At 31.1% G+C, this 18,615-nt stretch overlaps 2 protein-coding genes across 3 annotated transcripts; both read right to left on the bottom strand.

The window, feature by feature from the left end:
- Nucleotides 1-4,860: 4,860 nt before the first annotated feature.
- Nucleotides 4,861-5,652, bottom strand: LOC109620049 (probable glycoprotein hormone G-protein coupled receptor). The gene is made up of 2 exons (XM_020071600.3): nucleotides 5,055-5,652; nucleotides 4,861-4,874 (listed from the first exon to the last, which is right to left on the bottom strand). Exons 1-2 carry the CDS (start codon nucleotides 5,650-5,652, stop codon nucleotides 4,861-4,863), a joined length of 612 nt encoding a protein of 203 aa, XP_019927159.3.
- Nucleotides 5,653-15,517: 9,865 nt separating this feature from the next.
- Nucleotides 15,518-18,392, bottom strand: LOC105338699 (uncharacterized). 2 transcript variants are annotated; one of them, XM_066069438.1, is made up of 4 exons: nucleotides 18,347-18,392; nucleotides 15,815-16,473; nucleotides 15,674-15,751; nucleotides 15,518-15,548 (listed from the first exon to the last, which is right to left on the bottom strand). In XM_066069438.1, the coding sequence occupies exons 2-4, from the start codon at nucleotides 16,458-16,460 to the stop codon at nucleotides 15,532-15,534; spliced, it is 741 nt and encodes a 246-aa protein (XP_065925510.1). In that variant the 5' UTR covers nucleotides 16,461-16,473; nucleotides 18,347-18,392; the 3' UTR covers nucleotides 15,518-15,531. The 2 variants fall into 2 exon arrangements, with proteins under 2 accessions (XP_065925510.1, XP_065925509.1); XM_066069437.1 differs by having other exon boundaries at nucleotides 15,674-16,473.
- Nucleotides 18,393-18,615: the final 223 nt, after the last annotated feature.

The following is an 18,615-nucleotide window of genomic DNA, read 5'->3' as shown; positions in this document are numbered from 1 at the left end:
CGTAGATAATTCTGTAGGACAAAAATAGTAAATGCAGCCTAATATATAGTAAGAAATGTTTCTAAGGAAATGTTTTATATCGTGAATAGGAAATATATGTAACGAACAAGTATTCAGTTATATCTTTAATATTCAGATGAATTTACATCAAACGTAGAAGATAATTGACCAGTGTTTGGAACCCGACTTTTGGTAAGAGCTTGCTGATTTTGGAAAGAATGTAAATTGTATATATATATATATATATATGTATCAATGGACATGTATTTAAAGATAATTCTATCGTAATAATGTATAAATGTATTTTATGACTTGATATCATACAATTATGTTATATTCATTTTATCATATTATCATATTATATTACATAGTCTAGAAATGTACATCATTAACGAAATCTGGTAAAAGTGACTGTCTTTATTCATTGCCGGCCCATTAACAGTAAAAGATTATTAGAATTTGGCGGAATATGGTACGAATAAACAAATCCGTATAATAGAATTACCGATAATGGAATTTTAACACTTTTTTTAACTATTCTTTAAGACTTCAAATATTCTTTACTTTAGAGTTTTCAGAGACATCAGCATTTTTTTGATGTTCGGTGTAAAACTATTTACGAGTAATTTATCAGAATGCAATCAATGACCACAAAACATAGTATTTTGATATATTCATTACATTTCATTAAGTACCTTAAGCTTTGGTTATTGAATTAAAACTCTAAGTTTATACTGTAATAAAATAAATTGCATGATTTTAGATTAAAAAATATCTACAATATAATTTCAGTTAAAAAGAATTACTATACCTGCTTTGAAAATCTCCGATAAAGCATATTTCATTCAACTTTAAACTGGTTTTTATACCATTTCAACAGTGCAACTCAATGTTCCTTGTGATGAGACGATGATCTATGAGGTGGTAGAATGATTAAAATGATGGTAGGTTTAATAATTTGTGCGGTAGGCAAAACAAAAATGACATATGTTCACAACATAGTTTAAAATTTGAACAATGAAATGTCCTTTTCTCAATCACGGTTTCGATATTTTATGGGTTCGTTAACCCATTCATCAATAAATCATTGGTTTATACATTTATTTCCAAAATGCTTTTTGTGTAAAGCACATGTAGTAACATTTACACGAGATCAATCGCATTTTCAAAGTGGGCCAAATAGGCATGGCTATGTTTAGACTTTACTTATCTTTTTGAGACGAAGAGTTCTGTAAAAAGATATATGAAATATTCAAAGGGTAATGTTTGATACGGCCTCTCAGTAAATTGGCGAGAATTTTTGTTTTGTTTTGCATATACCTTATTTTTGATACATGCACTCTTCAAGAATCCCTTTCTTACCCCACCCCCTAAAAAATCAATCAAATGGGAGAAATAAATCATTATTTATCATTATTTACATAATTATTATTTATCATTATTTATGGTAGGGGTACACTGTTTACAATCTCGGTAGACTTTCAGATAAGCTTTTAAACTACACGAGCGCATTTAGATACATTTTTCTCCTTTAACTGTTCAATGCATTTTGTCAGAATCTATCTTTTTATGAAAGGCGAAAAATGGGACGTCACGTGAGACAGATTAATGTAAGAGTGTTTGACGTGACTTTAAATGTCATTTACCTTTATTTTTCACAATACATGTAATATTTTGTAAGTTGTATTTTCGAATCTAATTTCTGGTCGGTAAATCCCCAATTCAGCTGTTGAGAATTTGGCGATAAATTGAATCACCTGATATGTACACAAGTCTCATATTCACATTGTGTATTGTACCCATTCTATTATTTTTCATTCATTGGAAGGACAGGGTCACTATTCAGACAGAAATTCACTGTTATACGGTGTACAACAAATTTTAAGGCAAACCTGATGTGTAATCTGTTAAATAATTTACCATAACTTTTGATTTTAAAGAGCATTATTTACCATCTTTTTGTACTTGAATATTACTCTAATGATTGCTGTATTATTTCGATTGAAAACTGAGTTTAAACGGTCCATCGGTAGCTAAATGAACAAAATTATACCTCTATTTGTGATTGAATGTTAGTATGAAATATTGTTTACTCCATGTTTAATTCTTATATATTTACATGAGAAATAACATATGACATAACCTATATTAACAATGTGATTTGGCACTAGTTCTAACACGTAAGTAGCTCTCTTCTTAATAAGATAATATTCAAGTCACAATTTGTACTCTTGTTTATAAAAAAAAAAGTGAGTTACTGAATCTTAATGTTTAGGTCTGGGAAAAGATATATGAGATGATTTATATTGTGAAATATGTAATAGAGAATATCAAAGTAAACGAGAAAAAGAGAGTTTATTGCAACAAAATTCACGATTTATTTTGCGGCATGATTTTTAGAAACCTCTATACAATCAATGAAGAATAAAATATAGATAAATGTTCAGAACTCATATACTGAGGGTAAAGTTGAAATGTATGATTTTATTGTGGAACCATCCTGATATTAATTTTTAATTGTTCGAACAGTTACCAGTTGGCAGAGGATGGTTACTCCTCCATTGCACCTGATCTTACCTCTAAATTGTTTTAGAGGTCCATGTTTGCTTTGCTCCTGTTTTGTTTTTCCTTTGGACTTTAAATTTTAAACACTGTTCGTTATTAGCATATGTCATTATATATTTTATGTGGTATGGGACACTTGTCGATAATAATATGGATAAAAGTGCATTATAATCAAGATACTTTCACCAGTTAGAGGTTCAAAATAAAATATTTAACCCAAAAATATGTTTTAAAACTTTTTAGAATGTAAAAATTAACCAAATATCAGCGGAATTCGAATTCAAGATTTACAGATTTTAAGTGAACGCTCCAACTCTAACTTTGCGCTATACTAATTTTGAGAAAGAAAATACAGTAAAACTCGTTTAGTACGAACACCGATATAGCGAATTCTCGACTATAGAATTGAATAATAACGAAATTTAACACTTTTATAACGAGTTTGTTTACAGTTAAAAAGTTTGCACTACCTTTTAATTTAATGAATTTATTTTGCATAAATTCTAGGATTTACAATTCGATTTTAAAGGTTTTAAAACAATGTATTTTCTTTCTAAGCCTCAATTAGCAAAAATTATCGTCTGGTTTATAGAAAACATGGTCCCTAGGACTTCGCTATAACCGAGTTTTACTGTTTTCAATAAATTACACTTCACTTTATTGTTTATTTCGATAAATAGTACATCATAATATGGAGGTGTCCCATACCACCTTCAAAATATAAATTAACTTGCAAACTATTACTTAGCTCCTTGAAGAGGTTAAAGAATCAATGTAGGTAGGAATGGTAACAGTCTTTAAAACATGCTATTAATAAATTACCATGCTACAATTTGTAAAGTTTTTTTTATATGTATCAATGCATCCTGATATAGTTTTGGATTTTAAAATGTTAAAACAACGAGAAGAAAAACAGCAAAAAACATTTTGTATTAATATTTTTGTATTGGTCTTCATAAAGCTGCTTTGATCAAAGTACTCGGCCAAATCGCTCAGGTGAGCAATGTGGGCCTCGAGCCTTTTGTTATGTATTAGGACAAAAAAATGCAGGCAATCTATTCTCCATACAGTAGGAACTGTGATTTTGCAAATAATTCTACGGTAATATTGCAGATAAAACATCTTAATGAAACTTCAAATTCAGATCATGTATAAAGTTTCTGTTAACTTTTGCAGCATAATGTCCTATACATAGCAGATATACAGCTATTTTACATACTTTGTAGTATTAAAAATAACACATACAAAGTTAGTAAACAAAATGATTCCACTTTATTACATAATTTGTAGCATTATAAATCGTACAGTTAGTAAGCAAAAATATTTTCTGGAAGTACAAATTTACTGCATACGTAAGAGTAACATAAATTAAACTTACAAAGTTATAGAATACTCACTATTTTTCTAGTTAGACAACTATACAACGCTATTTATAATTACTAACTGAAAATGTATTAACGTTAGGACTTTATTTAGTTTCTTCATAGTGTTAATGTGATTGAGGTATTCTGAGTTATGATATGTTCTATTCTGAAATTCCAACTTCCTATGTAAAATAATTAAACCGCTGCGATTCACGAGAAGTGCGATTTGGGTACTGTCGACAGCGAAATATTTGCCCCCTAATAATTTTGCCCCTCTCGCCCTTGTTGTCAGTGAGAAAATTTACGACTGGGCAATTCCAATGACTCAATTTATCTTTCTTCAAACACAACTTTGCCTGGACGAAACAGTTTTCAAGTGAAAAAGGGCGAAAATAACACTTAGTTCAAAAATAACCCTATGTACAGTATTGATTGCTCAATAAGGAATGAACATTTGTTTGTTTGTTTGTTTTTTGTTTTGTTTTGGGTTTTTTTGCAATTATTAAAGTCTGTTTCTGTTTTGAAGGATCTTACGCTATGAAAGTTTTTTGAACATTATGATATAACTTAAACGTTTTATATCGAACCTTATATTTTGTAGACAGTACTGCTCTGTATATTTTAATAAGTCACTTTACACTCGATGCAGTATAATTAATTTTATCAACTAATATGAACCGTTTTTAAGTGACAAACTGTGTTTTTGAGACAGTACTTTGCAAAAGGAGTAGCAAAACGAAATGATAATAATTTTCTTTTACTAATTCTAATATTATCTATATATACATGTATAGTAAGGTTGATATTTTCTGAGAGGTAAATATTGCATTAAACAGATAATAAAGAAGAACAAGACACATTGACACTAGTTTATTCTACATATTGTACAAAAATATAAGAACATTCCAATGCTCCAGTCTTTCATTTTTCTTTAGTATACTTTCTCTGAAAGATACGACAAATTTGTTATTCTTGTTGAAATTATTATAAAACAAAATAATGAAAAATGCATCAAATCTGAATGTCTAGAAAGATATATTGACGACGTTTTTTAAAAAAATAACACTTTTTTTAAACTACTATCATTGTTTAACAATAAAGTGACCTGAGAATCACATCGCTTACTTCTATGGATGTTTCCTCCTATATTTCCACCAATTCCAAACCCGAGACTGCCAGTAAGAGTTGAGAAAGACGGATCAAGACCAAAATTGGAACCAGTTGGAAACCCAACGGTTGGAATATCAGTTAATCCGTTAGAGAGAAATCCACCAAAACCAGCGGGGTAGCCCAAAGAACCTCCAAACGTTCCATAACTTCCTGGAAGAGTGGTGCTTCCAAACCCAGCGTCACCAAGTCCTCCATAATATCCCAAGTACCAGGGATAGGGGTTTACTCTCAGATCAATAAAGTTCCTACCAGGTTCCCATGGGTTTCCACCGGGGAAGTACAGATAATGGCTGACCACAGTTGGATAGGAAGCAGCGTTGAATAGGTAGGATGATGATGGGTAGTATCCATTGCCAAATGTGTTGTACGTGCTGGGAAAATAGGTTTGTAGGCCAAAATTTCCTATTTTAGCGGTGGAATAAGGAAGGGTTTGAAATCCTAGACCCTGGATTCTACCTGCTGTATAAGGAAGATATGATCCACCTGTGGTGTAAGTTGGATAGGTGGCACAGGTCAGCCCAAGGAGGATGGCAAAGAGTAAGCGGGAAATCATTTTGGTCCTAAATGATAGAAACATATCTACATTTTTAACCATTGTCAAGCACTTAATGTGATGTTTGAACAATATTTTTAAAGAAACAATAATTCTTGGTTTGATCTAATTACTGCATTTTATTTTTAAAACTATCTAAAAAAATTTGAATAAAGTTACATTGTGTATAAGTTGGTTTTCAGTTATAATGTCAAATCTAATATCATTTAAGAATATTAAATGGTAAGGACTAAACAGACGTGTAAACCTTTTCTTCATCACTGGAATTCTTTTAAAATGTTAATAATGAAGATGGTGAAAAAAACCCAAAACGCACATAACATAAACAGGTTGAATATAAAAAATAATTGATCATGTTAAGAAACCAAGATCTGAAAATTAAATGCATGTCGATATATGTATATCAAGTATATCAATGTTTAAAAACATTGTGAAAATGGCTTTGAAAAATTGATAAATGAAATAAATGTTAAGAAGCATGTTTGGTTTTTTTTTTTTTTCTAAGAAAAATATAGTGAAAATGAAGTTGAGAACATTTCTTTAAGCTTTTAAAGTTGAAAAATAAGTTTAAAAACCATCTAATCCAAATTTAACTGCTTTGATATATCTAAAGAACATGTTGGATCGAAATCAAAGCAGGTTTATATATCAATTCAAACGTACAAATTAATGTTCACTGTGGTGAGGCTAAGTTCAGTGAGGTGTTACAGTGATTGAACTTACGCTGAGTTTAATGGTTTTTGTGGTAGGACGACAAATGTCATTTTGTTTTAAGCATTTATAATTGCACAATGAAATGTCCTTTTCTCTTTCAATTGATAAACTTTACGTTTGGGAAGGTAAATACTTATTGATTAATAAATCAACTTCCTCAATGAATTTTTGTACATGTATCTTTACGTATCTTTCCTAACGCAAGAAGATACAAAGCCGTCAAAAATGTTATCTGTCATCATAAATTTCAAACTTCTGGCAAACTTCAAGTCGCTTGAAATCGCAATCTAACCAAGGTCGGTGAGTTTAACATTACTTGAAACATTATACTGATGTTTGATCAATTGCATAGCAACTACTGCAAAACAATGGTGTCTTTGTAAATCCTTTGACATGTATTCATCTTAATATGTTCTTTTTCATCTTGCAGTATTCAAACATTAAATCTAAGAATGGTTAACATGTTTACTATGTGTGTTAAACCATTACAATATATACATGTAGGTGTATCTAAAATTCCGTTCTATTTCATAACGAAAACGGAAATCGAGATTTATGACTTTCATTATTTAAACAATAAAATGCTGCTTTTTTTTGGTGATTCATTCGGGATATGAAGGTAGCGACATAACTAAAAATACATAACCCGCGATAGCCAGTTTTTTAATTTTTTTCTACAATGATCGCTACCTTCATAACCCACGTGAATCATCAAAGAAAGCATTTTATTGTTTAAATTAATATATTTTCTTTAAGCTAATTGATAAATTGATTAAGAAAAGAAAGTAAACTTTAATAATACTGTTAATGTACGTATGTACGTTAGCTAAAAGAAACAGCCAAATCGTCTCATGTGAGACATTTCGTGCAGTCCGTGATTTTTTTTTAGGTAGCTGTAGGTTTGGGCCAATCGATAAACAGGGCGTGTCGATATCTGTCCTGTCAGTTTCAGCCACTGCAGCTTTCGACCAATCGATAAACGGGGCGTATAGATTTCAGTCTGGCTGTTTCTATAGAGCTATGAATTAACTATAAGTTTCCGTAAGACATAGAGGGAATGACACTTGGTAAATGTAAATATATTGAAATAACTGCAATCGCTTATAAAGCCCAACATCATCGATTTAAAGTGTTTGAAGGTAAAAATATTCTAGGTTTAATTTAAAATCAATCGCTTTCGAAATTAAGCCAATTTAAAAATTGCTAATAATATTGTTTTTTCAACTAATGGTAATGAACAAAAATATTGTAAAACATATACAATCTACTTTTCCTTTCTCATTTAATATATTTTTAACCTGCCCTTGATTTTTCTTTACCGATATTCGCAGTTGTATTTTTGCTGTATAATGTCCATTGAGAAAATAAGAGAAATCAGATAAAGTTCTGTTTATGGAAAATAAATACAGCTTCTAGTGGATGTCGTTATAATGATTTGTATATTCATGTACTCAATTGTGTGCATTGTCAAAAACCAATCATATACATTTGTATGATCGATAATCGAATATACTAGCATACATGAAGATAAAAACTTTAAATAACAAATGTTGTGACCTATCAAAAATGCTGCTGTTGTGGTAAGTTTGTTCTTACTAGTGGTTTTTACTTGACTGTTACGTCATGGATACCGCTATAATTGAAAATTCCCGATTTGTAATATTCATATTAAAAAAATAGTACCGCTTGTTAACGGTAACCCTTGTTAACAAAAAGTCATTTTATTGTTTTTCTTTACATCACTGCTTTATTTGGTTTGAATATCGCCAAACAATAAAGCTATACAAATATTTAAAAGATATATATATATATATATATATATATATATATATATATATATATATATATATATATATATATATATATATATATATATATATATATATATATATATATATATAGGGTGGGATTATTTAGAGTATACTGTTTGCGCAGAGAAAAAAAACAGCAATGCTTGTTAATCCTTAATCATTTGACAGTGGAAAATATCGGACAGATACCGAGTTTTTTAACAAAGCAATGCCATATAGTAAAAACGGATCATATATTTAAATACCTACAAAAAAGATATATTCAGATGAATATATATATATATATATATATACATATATATATATATATATATATATATATATATATATATATATATATATATATATATATATAGGGTGGGATTATTTAGAGTATACTGTTTGCGCAGAGAAAAAAACAGCAATGCTTGTTAATCCTTAATCATTTGACAGTGGAAAATATCGGACAGATACCGAGTTTTTTAACAAAGCAATGCCATATAGTAAAAACGGATCATATACTTAAATACCTACAAAAAAGATATATTCAGATGAATATCAACTGTGAAACTATGTTTAGCTCATTTTTGTGAATTTGTCTGATAAATGTAGGTTCACGATTTGTGAAACTATAATTAACAACTCTTAACTATAGTATACGATTGTAAATTATAATTAACAAATGTGAATCTGTATTTATCAGCAAAATCTATTGTTAACGTTTTTACAGATAGATAAACTATGATTATCATTGGTAAACTATAGTTTAGATTCGTGAAATATAGTTTCACAGATGTAAACTATAGTTAACGAATCGTTTACTAAAGTTTAGGATCTGTAAACTTTAGTTAACAGCTGATAAATCTAGTTTATCGACTGTGAAACTATGTTTAGTTCATTTTTGTGAATTTGGCGTGCCATAGAGGTATTCAAAATACACTGGTATTACATTAAATGGATGAATGAATTTTCATTTTCTCTTTTGTCTTTTCCTTCTATTTTGAAATTGATGGTACATGTATATCTTTATTCATCTTGCCTTGTATGCAACTTTTCATAAATTAATGTTTTAGCATCGATGGCTATAGATTAGTGTAAGAGCAATCTCTTAAAAATGATTTCTAAATACAAAAAATAAAATTTAAGGATTTTACTTGGACTTACAATTTGCTACAATACATGATATAATAATATCTGTATTTAATAGAGTACACAGGTTTCTTTATCGAAAGTTGTTCCGTTACTTTGGACACATATAATCCTACCAAAGGGATAAGTCACATTATCCATAAAGTTTTTATTTTAAATTATCATTGTTAACTCCAAAATGACAATCGTACATGGAAACCTTGTTTCATTAAAAATATTAAATAAAAATGTCCTTGTCAAGTATTGTTTGTTTAAGACTGGCCTCAACATTTACTCGGTTCACATTTTTATATAATTTGTTGATCTTTTTTTTCATTACTGCTTCGAAAAGATAAAAATTAAGGAAAATCCTTCCACAATAATTACTTATTGCATATTGTTTAAATTCACTAACACCGTGTTTCATAAACATCTTTGTTCAGAACAAAACAAAAATTAATAAAATGATAAGTGACCAGTGAATATTGGATCGATCAATTATTATTATTTGGTTTCACATATATATTTAGTTTTACATATACTGAACTTTTATCAACTCCCTTGTTGTTCAGTTAAACATTTTTTATGTACGGCTTCATAAGTTATTCTTCAAATATTTGATCCATAATATTCATTTAACTCAAATGTGGTGGAAGGAGACAGAGTATCTTGTCTTTAAGTCGTTTGATAAAGTGCAGTTAATTTTTCCCTTGAGTCAAATAAAAGACTTGCGTTACCTTTTTTTAATATGCTTGGTCTTTTTTAATTTGTCGAATACGTGTATATGGATGCCTTTGATATAAGTAATTAAAAATGATAATTTCTTCATAATGTAAAGTGTTGTGTCGTGTATAGCGGTTTTGTACCCCATTCTCCGTTTCGTGTTTTGTTTGCGTGTGTGTGTTTTTTATGTTTTGTTTTTTATTTTTTACTTTTTCGGGGGGAGGGGGGTGCTACAGTATAAAATTACCTGTTGTTCTGTTCTTGCATTAAAAAAGGGATATGAACTTGTGTTTGTAGCTACGGTTATTTGTTTTAAGATAAATAGGATGGCTCTTATGATTGATACTTAAAACAAGTAATGAAAATTGACAATAACAAACTGTCAAACATCTCACAAATCCATAAAACGAAATACAAATTCAACGAAGAACAACACGGACCTCTAAAAAGATATAGGTAGGATCAGGTGCCGAGGAGGAGGGAGTATCCTTTGCTGACCAGTCACACCCGCCGTGTGCTCTTTATCGTAATCGGGAAAAAACGGAAAAGTCCTTAGACAATTAGGTAATTAATTATAGTCCCACAATAAGTATGAAAAACGTTATTCAGCATGCGACCCAGTGGAAGATTGTATTTGCTGACAAGGTCGTTGTATCAACCACAGAACTTACGAAAAGATGACTTCAAACGAGACCGTTTGTCAATATCTTGCCTCGCCTTAGAATTTCTTCATACGAAGATCATGCCTTTGTGTACCGAATAAACTCAGAGACAAAAACACACAATGCAGGTGATAAAGATATATTGCTACATAAGTAAGGAAAGTAATATAACCAAAAATACACGTATGTACATTAAATATATAGCAACATATTTAACGTTTGATATACCTTGATAATGCATGCAGTAAAGTACTGCAATGAAAAAATGACAATAAGAAACCGTCAACCATCTCAAAAGTCCATAAAACAAATTACAAATTCAAAGCAGAGCAATACGGACCTCCAAAAAGATAGAGATAGGGTCAGGGGCTCGTTACGTAAGCATGCTAAGATGTTGACTTAAGTAGGGTCATAAGTAGGACTTAGGCGGATCCTTAGGACCTACATAAGTCCTATTTTAGTATGTCTTATAACATTTCACCTCTACCGGCCGCCTTTTTAGGTAAATTATCCTAGCTAAACACTCTTCTAGTAACGGACTTAAGTCTAAGAATGTACATAAGTCCTGCTTAAGCACTGTCTTAGACTCAAGTACCCTTTATGTTACGAGCCCCCGGTGCCTAGGAGAAGTAAGCATCCTCTGCTGACCGATCACACCCGCTGTTGCTCTTTGTCGTAATCGGGAAACAAAATGGAAAAGTCCGCAGACAAGTCATGAAGGTATGTTGCTACATAATTAAAGAAAGATGATTATAGAAAAATTGACGTCATCGAGTTTATCATAAAGTTTTGGTGTTAGGTTACAATCAATGTCCATTTGCAGTAAACTATCCAAATATGAAACAGTTGACACAGACTCTGTGGTATCTTTTATTTCAAGTTCACTGGATATATCGATTCGAAGTAAGAATGGAAATAACAATTGTTATAAGATAATACGTCGTCGATATACCTGAATGTTGACTTGAATGCCACAGCGAGTGATTTATTATTTTTTTCACGAACAAGTTTTTAAATAAATTCTTCTTCATAAGAATACAAAAATAGCTCTGCTAACAATAGGGCACAATTGGTACCCATGGGAATTTCAACAGATTGTTGGAAGACTTGCTTTCCAAAATCTACATAGATGTTGTCTATCAGAAACTCTGAGAGCATATTTTTAAAATCAATTTCAGAGTACTTGTGTGTGCAATCAGAAAGGCTCTTAACAAAATAATTTTTTATATTTCCATTGATAAGATAAGCATTTTTACTTCCATTTTTATTGAAGAAACAGCTGTCGATGATATCAAAAAGCCTAGATTTTAATTTGTCATGGGGAATGGTTGTATAAAGCGTTGGAAATCGTACATTTTGATGCTATTGATTTTGGTAAGGTTTTGTGACCTCAAAGTTTCTAATGATTCTTTAGAGGTTTTTTAGTATCCACATCTGATTCACACCACTTCTGGAGGATATTGTTGTACAGTACTCTTCAAGTTTCTCCTTCACTACTGTAAGAAATTTCGTAAGGAGTAAAGAGGGAGGTTTGGTAGAACGAACATGTACTGGAACCTGCTATATATCTCTGTTTGTAAGGACTTTTGTGAAGCTTCTGAATCAAGTACAAATAAGGTAAATTAAAATCATTATGTTTATTAGGGATATTAAAGATATCCATAACCGATTTATGATTTTGAAGTATTTCCTGCTTGGAAAGGCTGCTATGGGTAAAAGTAGGATTACCATGTGTAGAATCGAAACCTAGTTCTTTGAAAATGCAATTAATATAATGTGCTTTAAAACAAAGACAATGTTGTTACTTGACTTATCAGCAGGGACCAGTACATACTGATCGTGCAATCTGTTTAGTTCTTATACTAACTTATATCTCTTTTTTGGCAGTTTAAAGGTTTTAATTGCATAGAGAAATATGTGTACTGTAGATGATAAATGTTTTGTATTTAGCTGAAGACGCAAGATTAAAATTTATTACAAAAATATACCAAATCATTATTAAACTTTCAATTTTTAGAAAACAATCATCTGGAACAAATTTAATTTTTTCATATCTTTTTTTAAAGATATTTTACATTGATATAATTACGTTTATAAGTTCAGAAAATTGGCGTGAAAACAAAAAAAAGATAATAATAATAATAAATTAGAATGAACCACTTTAAGTAGTACATCAACCTTTGGAGTATTGACTTCATAAGATTTAATGCTAAAATACAGATAAGTGTTAGTGATTGAGCGCTCGTATTATACAACTTTTTGTATTATCGAATGAAAAAAATGTAGCTGTTAGAACAATTCGGAATAAATTTAGATTTTAAGTTAAGTGTATTTTGATGTTTAGATAATTTTTTTAATACTTTGTAAAACAATCCATTTTTCACTGTTTTCCACTCTTCAAATCGTTTTCTCATTTGTAATAATTTCAAAATAAAGACAACCTTGGTGAGGTTGTGCCATTTTCAGGGATTACCGGTATTCACAGGCACTAGTAATAGCAGGCAAACAATAATAACAGTTCATGAACGGGTGAATTCCAGGTACTTCGGGGTTAGATAACTTGAGTAAAGACATATTCTAACAAACATGAAAAGTAATTCATTGGCCTATTATTTGAAAGTGATCATAGCACTACAAAAATAAGGGCTCCAGTGTTCAATTTGTATAAATCTCGTTAAAAAGAACAAATATAAAATCTATTCTGAAGCGTGCGTATCTCCAGTGCCCATCATTCTCTAAGCGGTGATTAACTGTGCGTTTTAATCTTGACTTGGGTCTTTCTCATTGATTGCTGCCAACAGCTTGTTTCATTCCATATTTATATTTGATATTTAGATCTGTAAAATTGGGTATAAAAACTATCAGAATGAGTGGCCTACTGTTCGTGAGTCTCCTCTTTGGAATTGTTTGTGCCATCTTTCCTGGTTTTTGCTACGGTGGTCACATGTGGTCCATTTATCCAACATACGGAATCAGTAATACGTATAACAGGCTGTTTGGTGGTGGGTCTCTCTTTGGTGGATTGACCAGTGGAAGCGTAGGTTTAATTGGCAATAAATATGAAGATTATCCTTTTAGAGGCTATCCTACGGGAAACATCGGAGGTGGTCTTTTAGGAGGACCCAATGGACGTAAGTATACAGGCAACCTTAAAGTAGATCCAGTTTTCTGTGATGTCATACTTTATTGTAAAACTTTGAATTCTTTAAAATTTGTGCATGATAGTTTTATCAATTTTATGTGAATATAATCACATGGATGTAATTAGAATACTGTTAAGTTCAAGATATATTTGCAGCTTAATTCTATCCTAAATTTACAATTTTTTATACATTTCATCTATGCTAAGGGGAAATAACTCTTTTTCTGACTTTTCTCTCAGTTGTATGTCTAAATGCTATAATTTTTCTAATCCCAACAACCAATTTTAAAATGTGTTTGTAGTTTTAGTTTTCTAACACAGTTAACAATAAAATTAGAAAAGATAAACAAGTTTCTGCCTACAAAGATTTTACTTAACAAAAAAGTACGGTTTTCTGATCCTAAAATACGCTTTAGGTCATGTTTATCTGACATCTCAAGAAGTGTGATTTCATGTATATTTTTTCTAATAATTGATGAAATTTAAGTTTATTTAGTTGTAATCAGTTATGATTTTCAACTTTCATCAGAGAATTGTACGAGTATGGAGTTACCTTAATATTATATTTTATATTAATCATAATTTGGATAGAAAGGATTGGTCTAGGGTATATATAAACTTGCAATTGCTTATTTTCATGCTGACTACTTTAGTTTATTAATTATAATATATGCCTACTATATTGTACTAAATTTGTACTAAAACTTTTTTTCCTTTTTTTTTTTTTTAGATTATTGGAGGGCATGAATCGTTTCTACGAATGATTTGTATAAAAACGTTTAAAAATAAATCTAGTCTTAATATTTTCTGCATCGTAATTGGTATACTCTACTTCAATGTTTTCAACAATACGATTTATGATGGTTTTAAAGCTGCTTGGTCCGATTTTTTCGTTATTACAGTATTTAAAAAAAAATTCTATGCAAACCATTCATTTTAGAAAGTTATGCACTTTCTCCTATTTACACCAGCAGAATCAGTCTCCTTTCAAAATTAGAAATATTCAAAGTAAATAAAAATCATTTCTTTTTGGGCAAACGAAAAAACAAACCAAAATGCATCACGGGAATGTTTAGAAAAGGAAACCGTTTGGTTTCGTCCCCCGAATAATTGGGTTATTCAACCCGCATGCTATTCATCGATTGTAAAGAAAGCAAACTTCAGATATATTTGCGAACAAAACGTTCTCATGTTTATTTGTAATTTGTCTGATCATTTCGACCTTTATTGAAAGCGATTTCAAAGTCGTAATACAACCATAGACGTCTCGTCGTCAGGGGTGAACTGTAACATGAGGCGAAATAACGAGGTACCCTTTTATGTCGTTTGTTTTGTTAGCAAATGTACGTATTTTTCTTCTTTGAAATTTGGCTTAAATGACTAGGAAAACTACTGCAATGCCTATTATTATACATATACTTAGCATCGTTTAAAAGCGTGCATAAAATTTAATATCAAATCGGACCAAGCAGCTTTAAATGTATGGAGCCATTTTTCTATCGAACGAGTGGTACAAATTCAAATAATCAACTATATTCTTACGCAAAATTAATGTCCCGAGTCAGGGTAAGATATTTGCATGCAATAAAAAAAAACCTTGTTTAAGTTGCAGTGAAATGAACCATTTATTCAAAAATATAAAAACATCATCATGATACATTATGTTCCGCCTATGTTGATATCCTGTTAGACAGAAACAAATTCCATTTCCGTTCATTCTTTAATACACTTTCTTCTCTGAAACGAAACAAAAAAACCTTTTATAAATGGGTTTAAAGATATAAAAAGTAAATAAGAATAAACAATGAACTGTGTCAAAAATAGAACCATTTTACTATTTTTATAGAAGCGTTCCTACTTACTGTAACCACCGGTAGGATATCCTAAACCTCCGCCGATAAGACCTCCATTGAGTCCACCCAATCCACCAAATCCTCCACCTAATCCTCCGGTTAATCCACCCAATCCTCCGGTTAATCCACCCAATCCTCCACTGAGTCCACCTAATCCTCCATTTAATCCACCCAATCCTCCGGTTAATCCACCCAATCCTCCGGTTAATCCTCCCGATCCTCCGGTTAATCCACCCAATCCTCCGGTTAATCCACCCAATCCTCCGAACCCTCCATTCAGTCCACCTAATCCACCAAGGTTAGATCCCAATCCTCCCAAACTTCCTAATCCACCCAAACCTCCAAATCCAGTATTGTAGGTAGGGTAGGGAGAGTATCCAGTGTATCCTAATCCACCATAAGACGGATATCCGATACTGTTTCCAAGACCATAGCTTGGAGTATAACCGGTCACTCCACCTAGTCCTCTAAGTGAGCCAAGCCCATTTAGTCCAAAACCGCCAATTCCTAAACCACCTAAGGAACCGAGTCCACTGCCAAGTCCAAAACCGCCGAGGGAACCGAGTCCAGTGCCTAAACCTCCGAATGAGCCAAGACCGCTGCTCAGACCACTGTTAAGTCCCAAACCTCCAATGGAACCAAGGCCGTTGCCAATTCCTAAACCACCACCCAAGGAACCGAGTCCACTGTAGAGAGGATAGCCAGAACCATATCCAAGTTGGGAAGAATAATCATAGCTAGGATAAGTTGCTGTGGCAAGGCCACAGGTGATTCCAAGAATTATTAGTCCCAACATTGTTTAACTGGAACTAAAACGTCAAAAAATTAATTTGATTCAGAAAAACTTTGTAATATTTTTAAAAAATACTTAAGCAATATAGCAGGATTTTAAAATAAATGGTTTCTTAAGGTATACGTTTACTCAGAATGAAAAAAAATCCACTGATGATAATGAAAAACCATCTATTGTGTGTGAAAGACCTATCATTGTAGTGTTATTTTCCACTTTCAAAAAAGTAGGTCAATGACCTACTTTTTGAGATAATGGCCACTGAATATTTTTTGAAAATATAAGAAAAGTCCCTAAAAATTTTATACCATGATTGAATTTTTCTTAATTGTGAAAATAATACAAATTGCTTAACTCTTTTAAAAATGAAAAACATTTTATGAATGGCAGTGACACTGAACAGACACAAATCATTAAGTTTTCATCCACAATTTTTTTTAATATTCCAGTCCGAATTTCCTCTATCAGTTTTCAAATTCCTAACCTTTTTTGATTCAATTTTACAAAAAATTGAATGATGATAATACTAAAACATTTATAGCTTTAAACTAAGCATATTGACCTTACTCTGCTGGTATAAAAGTTATATGAGGTCAATGATCAAAATTTTGAGATATGTTGTCTTTTATCGTTTTTAAGCATTTTTCAATATTTTTGTAGTGTGTGCCATTCAAATATCTAAATGAAAAAGTGAGATAAAACCAACAGAAAATATGCAAAATTATGTTCACTAACAAATAAAATCTTTACTTTGAATATTACACAACTACCAAAAATATTTAAGTGAAAAACGAAATCTAAAAATTTTAGTCCGAATTTCCTCTGTTTTGCTAAAAGTCCAACTTTGTTTGAACCTAATTCCATGATATAGTAAAAATGTCGAATGGTTTGTCAATAATAATTCATTTCATAAATACTTTTAGTGTTTAGAACAAATTTTACTCATGACATTGAACTTTTTAACAATCCGGAATTTGAGAACTCAAACCCTGAGTAAACGACGTCCTTAAAGAGACAGCACGGCGCATCTTATCAAAAATCCGATCAAGTTCGGTATTTTCGTACTACTCATGAATGTATAAACTTTCAGAAAATTACAAAGTTCCCCATGAAATAAATCTAATTATTTCATTAAAATTAATAATTTCGTATAACCTCACATATTTACATTGCAAAGTTTTAGGGGTCAGCCTTCTTAACTATTACGCATGCATATTTACTGTAAACAAAACACATGCAGGGCTCGCAAAGATTCTCCTGTACATGCTTGTTGATAAAAGCATGTCTTTTCTACTTCTCCCAGGTAATTATTGTTTAAAGTTTTTTAAATAACCACAATTATTATTTTGTAAGCATGTATTTTGCGTCCTTACCATAGGAGTTGACTGCAACCTTAATTCTTTTTTGTACGTCAGGCCCCTTGAGGGGTATTTGACACATTTATGCCTGTCCATTTTAAAATGAACCGAAATTGGTAAACCATTGATAGATTATCGAGAAAGTGATGATGTGTTCCGTTTAGAGAGTCCTTTTTACCTTGATGATCGAAGTCGGGCAAATGTCAATTACTGTCAATCAAATTCCACGTGGTTCAAATAAACGATATAAAATTATTCCGGTTTGTACGACTCTTAAATTTCTGGAAGCTTATCATTACATTAATTAGGTACTTGAAAGAGATTTTTATCTATTTTAACTGTTACAATCAACGTTATTTCTAATTTCCTAACGAAACAATGGGTAAATCTGAAGTTAATCACACGTGTTTCCAGCTGTTTCACTTTCCTAATTGAGAATTCGACAATTCATTTTTTGTGATTTCTTTACCGAAATGCACTTGAAGTAAAAAAAAAAAACCATACAGTTATATCAAACAATCCTTTCTATCTTACCTTTGGTTATGGTGCTTCGTTGAGTGGGTGAACCGATTTCTGTAGCGAAAAATTTACTTGGTCCCTTATTTATACCAAAGCGCTGTGTTTCTGTGGTATTTTGACAATCATTGATGACTGAAAACAGTCCCAGTTTTTATGTTTATGACTCAAAAACATGTGTTTTCTATTTAATTTCTCTTGTTTATCAATTAATAAAATGATAATTCATAGACATTTTTTAAACAATGCAACTTGATTGTAATCGTATTCAATTACAATTTGCAAAG

The sequence above is a fragment of the Magallana gigas genome, chromosome 8 (assembly GCF_963853765.1).
Source record: "Magallana gigas chromosome 8, xbMagGiga1.1, whole genome shotgun sequence".
Lineage (NCBI taxonomy): Eukaryota > Metazoa > Mollusca > Bivalvia > Ostreida > Ostreidae > Magallana > Magallana gigas.
The sequence above is the reverse complement of the archived record's forward strand: the minus strand, read 5'-3'. Positions and strand labels throughout refer to the sequence as shown.

What these genes read in the sequence shown, in the direction of transcription:
- LOC109620049 (XM_020071600.3), bottom strand. Translation starts at nt 5,652, where the DNA reads ATGATTTCCCGCTTACTCTTTGCCATCCTCCTTGGGCTGACCTGTGCC.
- LOC105338699 (XM_066069437.1), bottom strand. Translation starts at nt 16,460, where the DNA reads ATGTTGGGACTAATAATTCTTGGAATCACCTGTGGCCTTGCCACAGCA.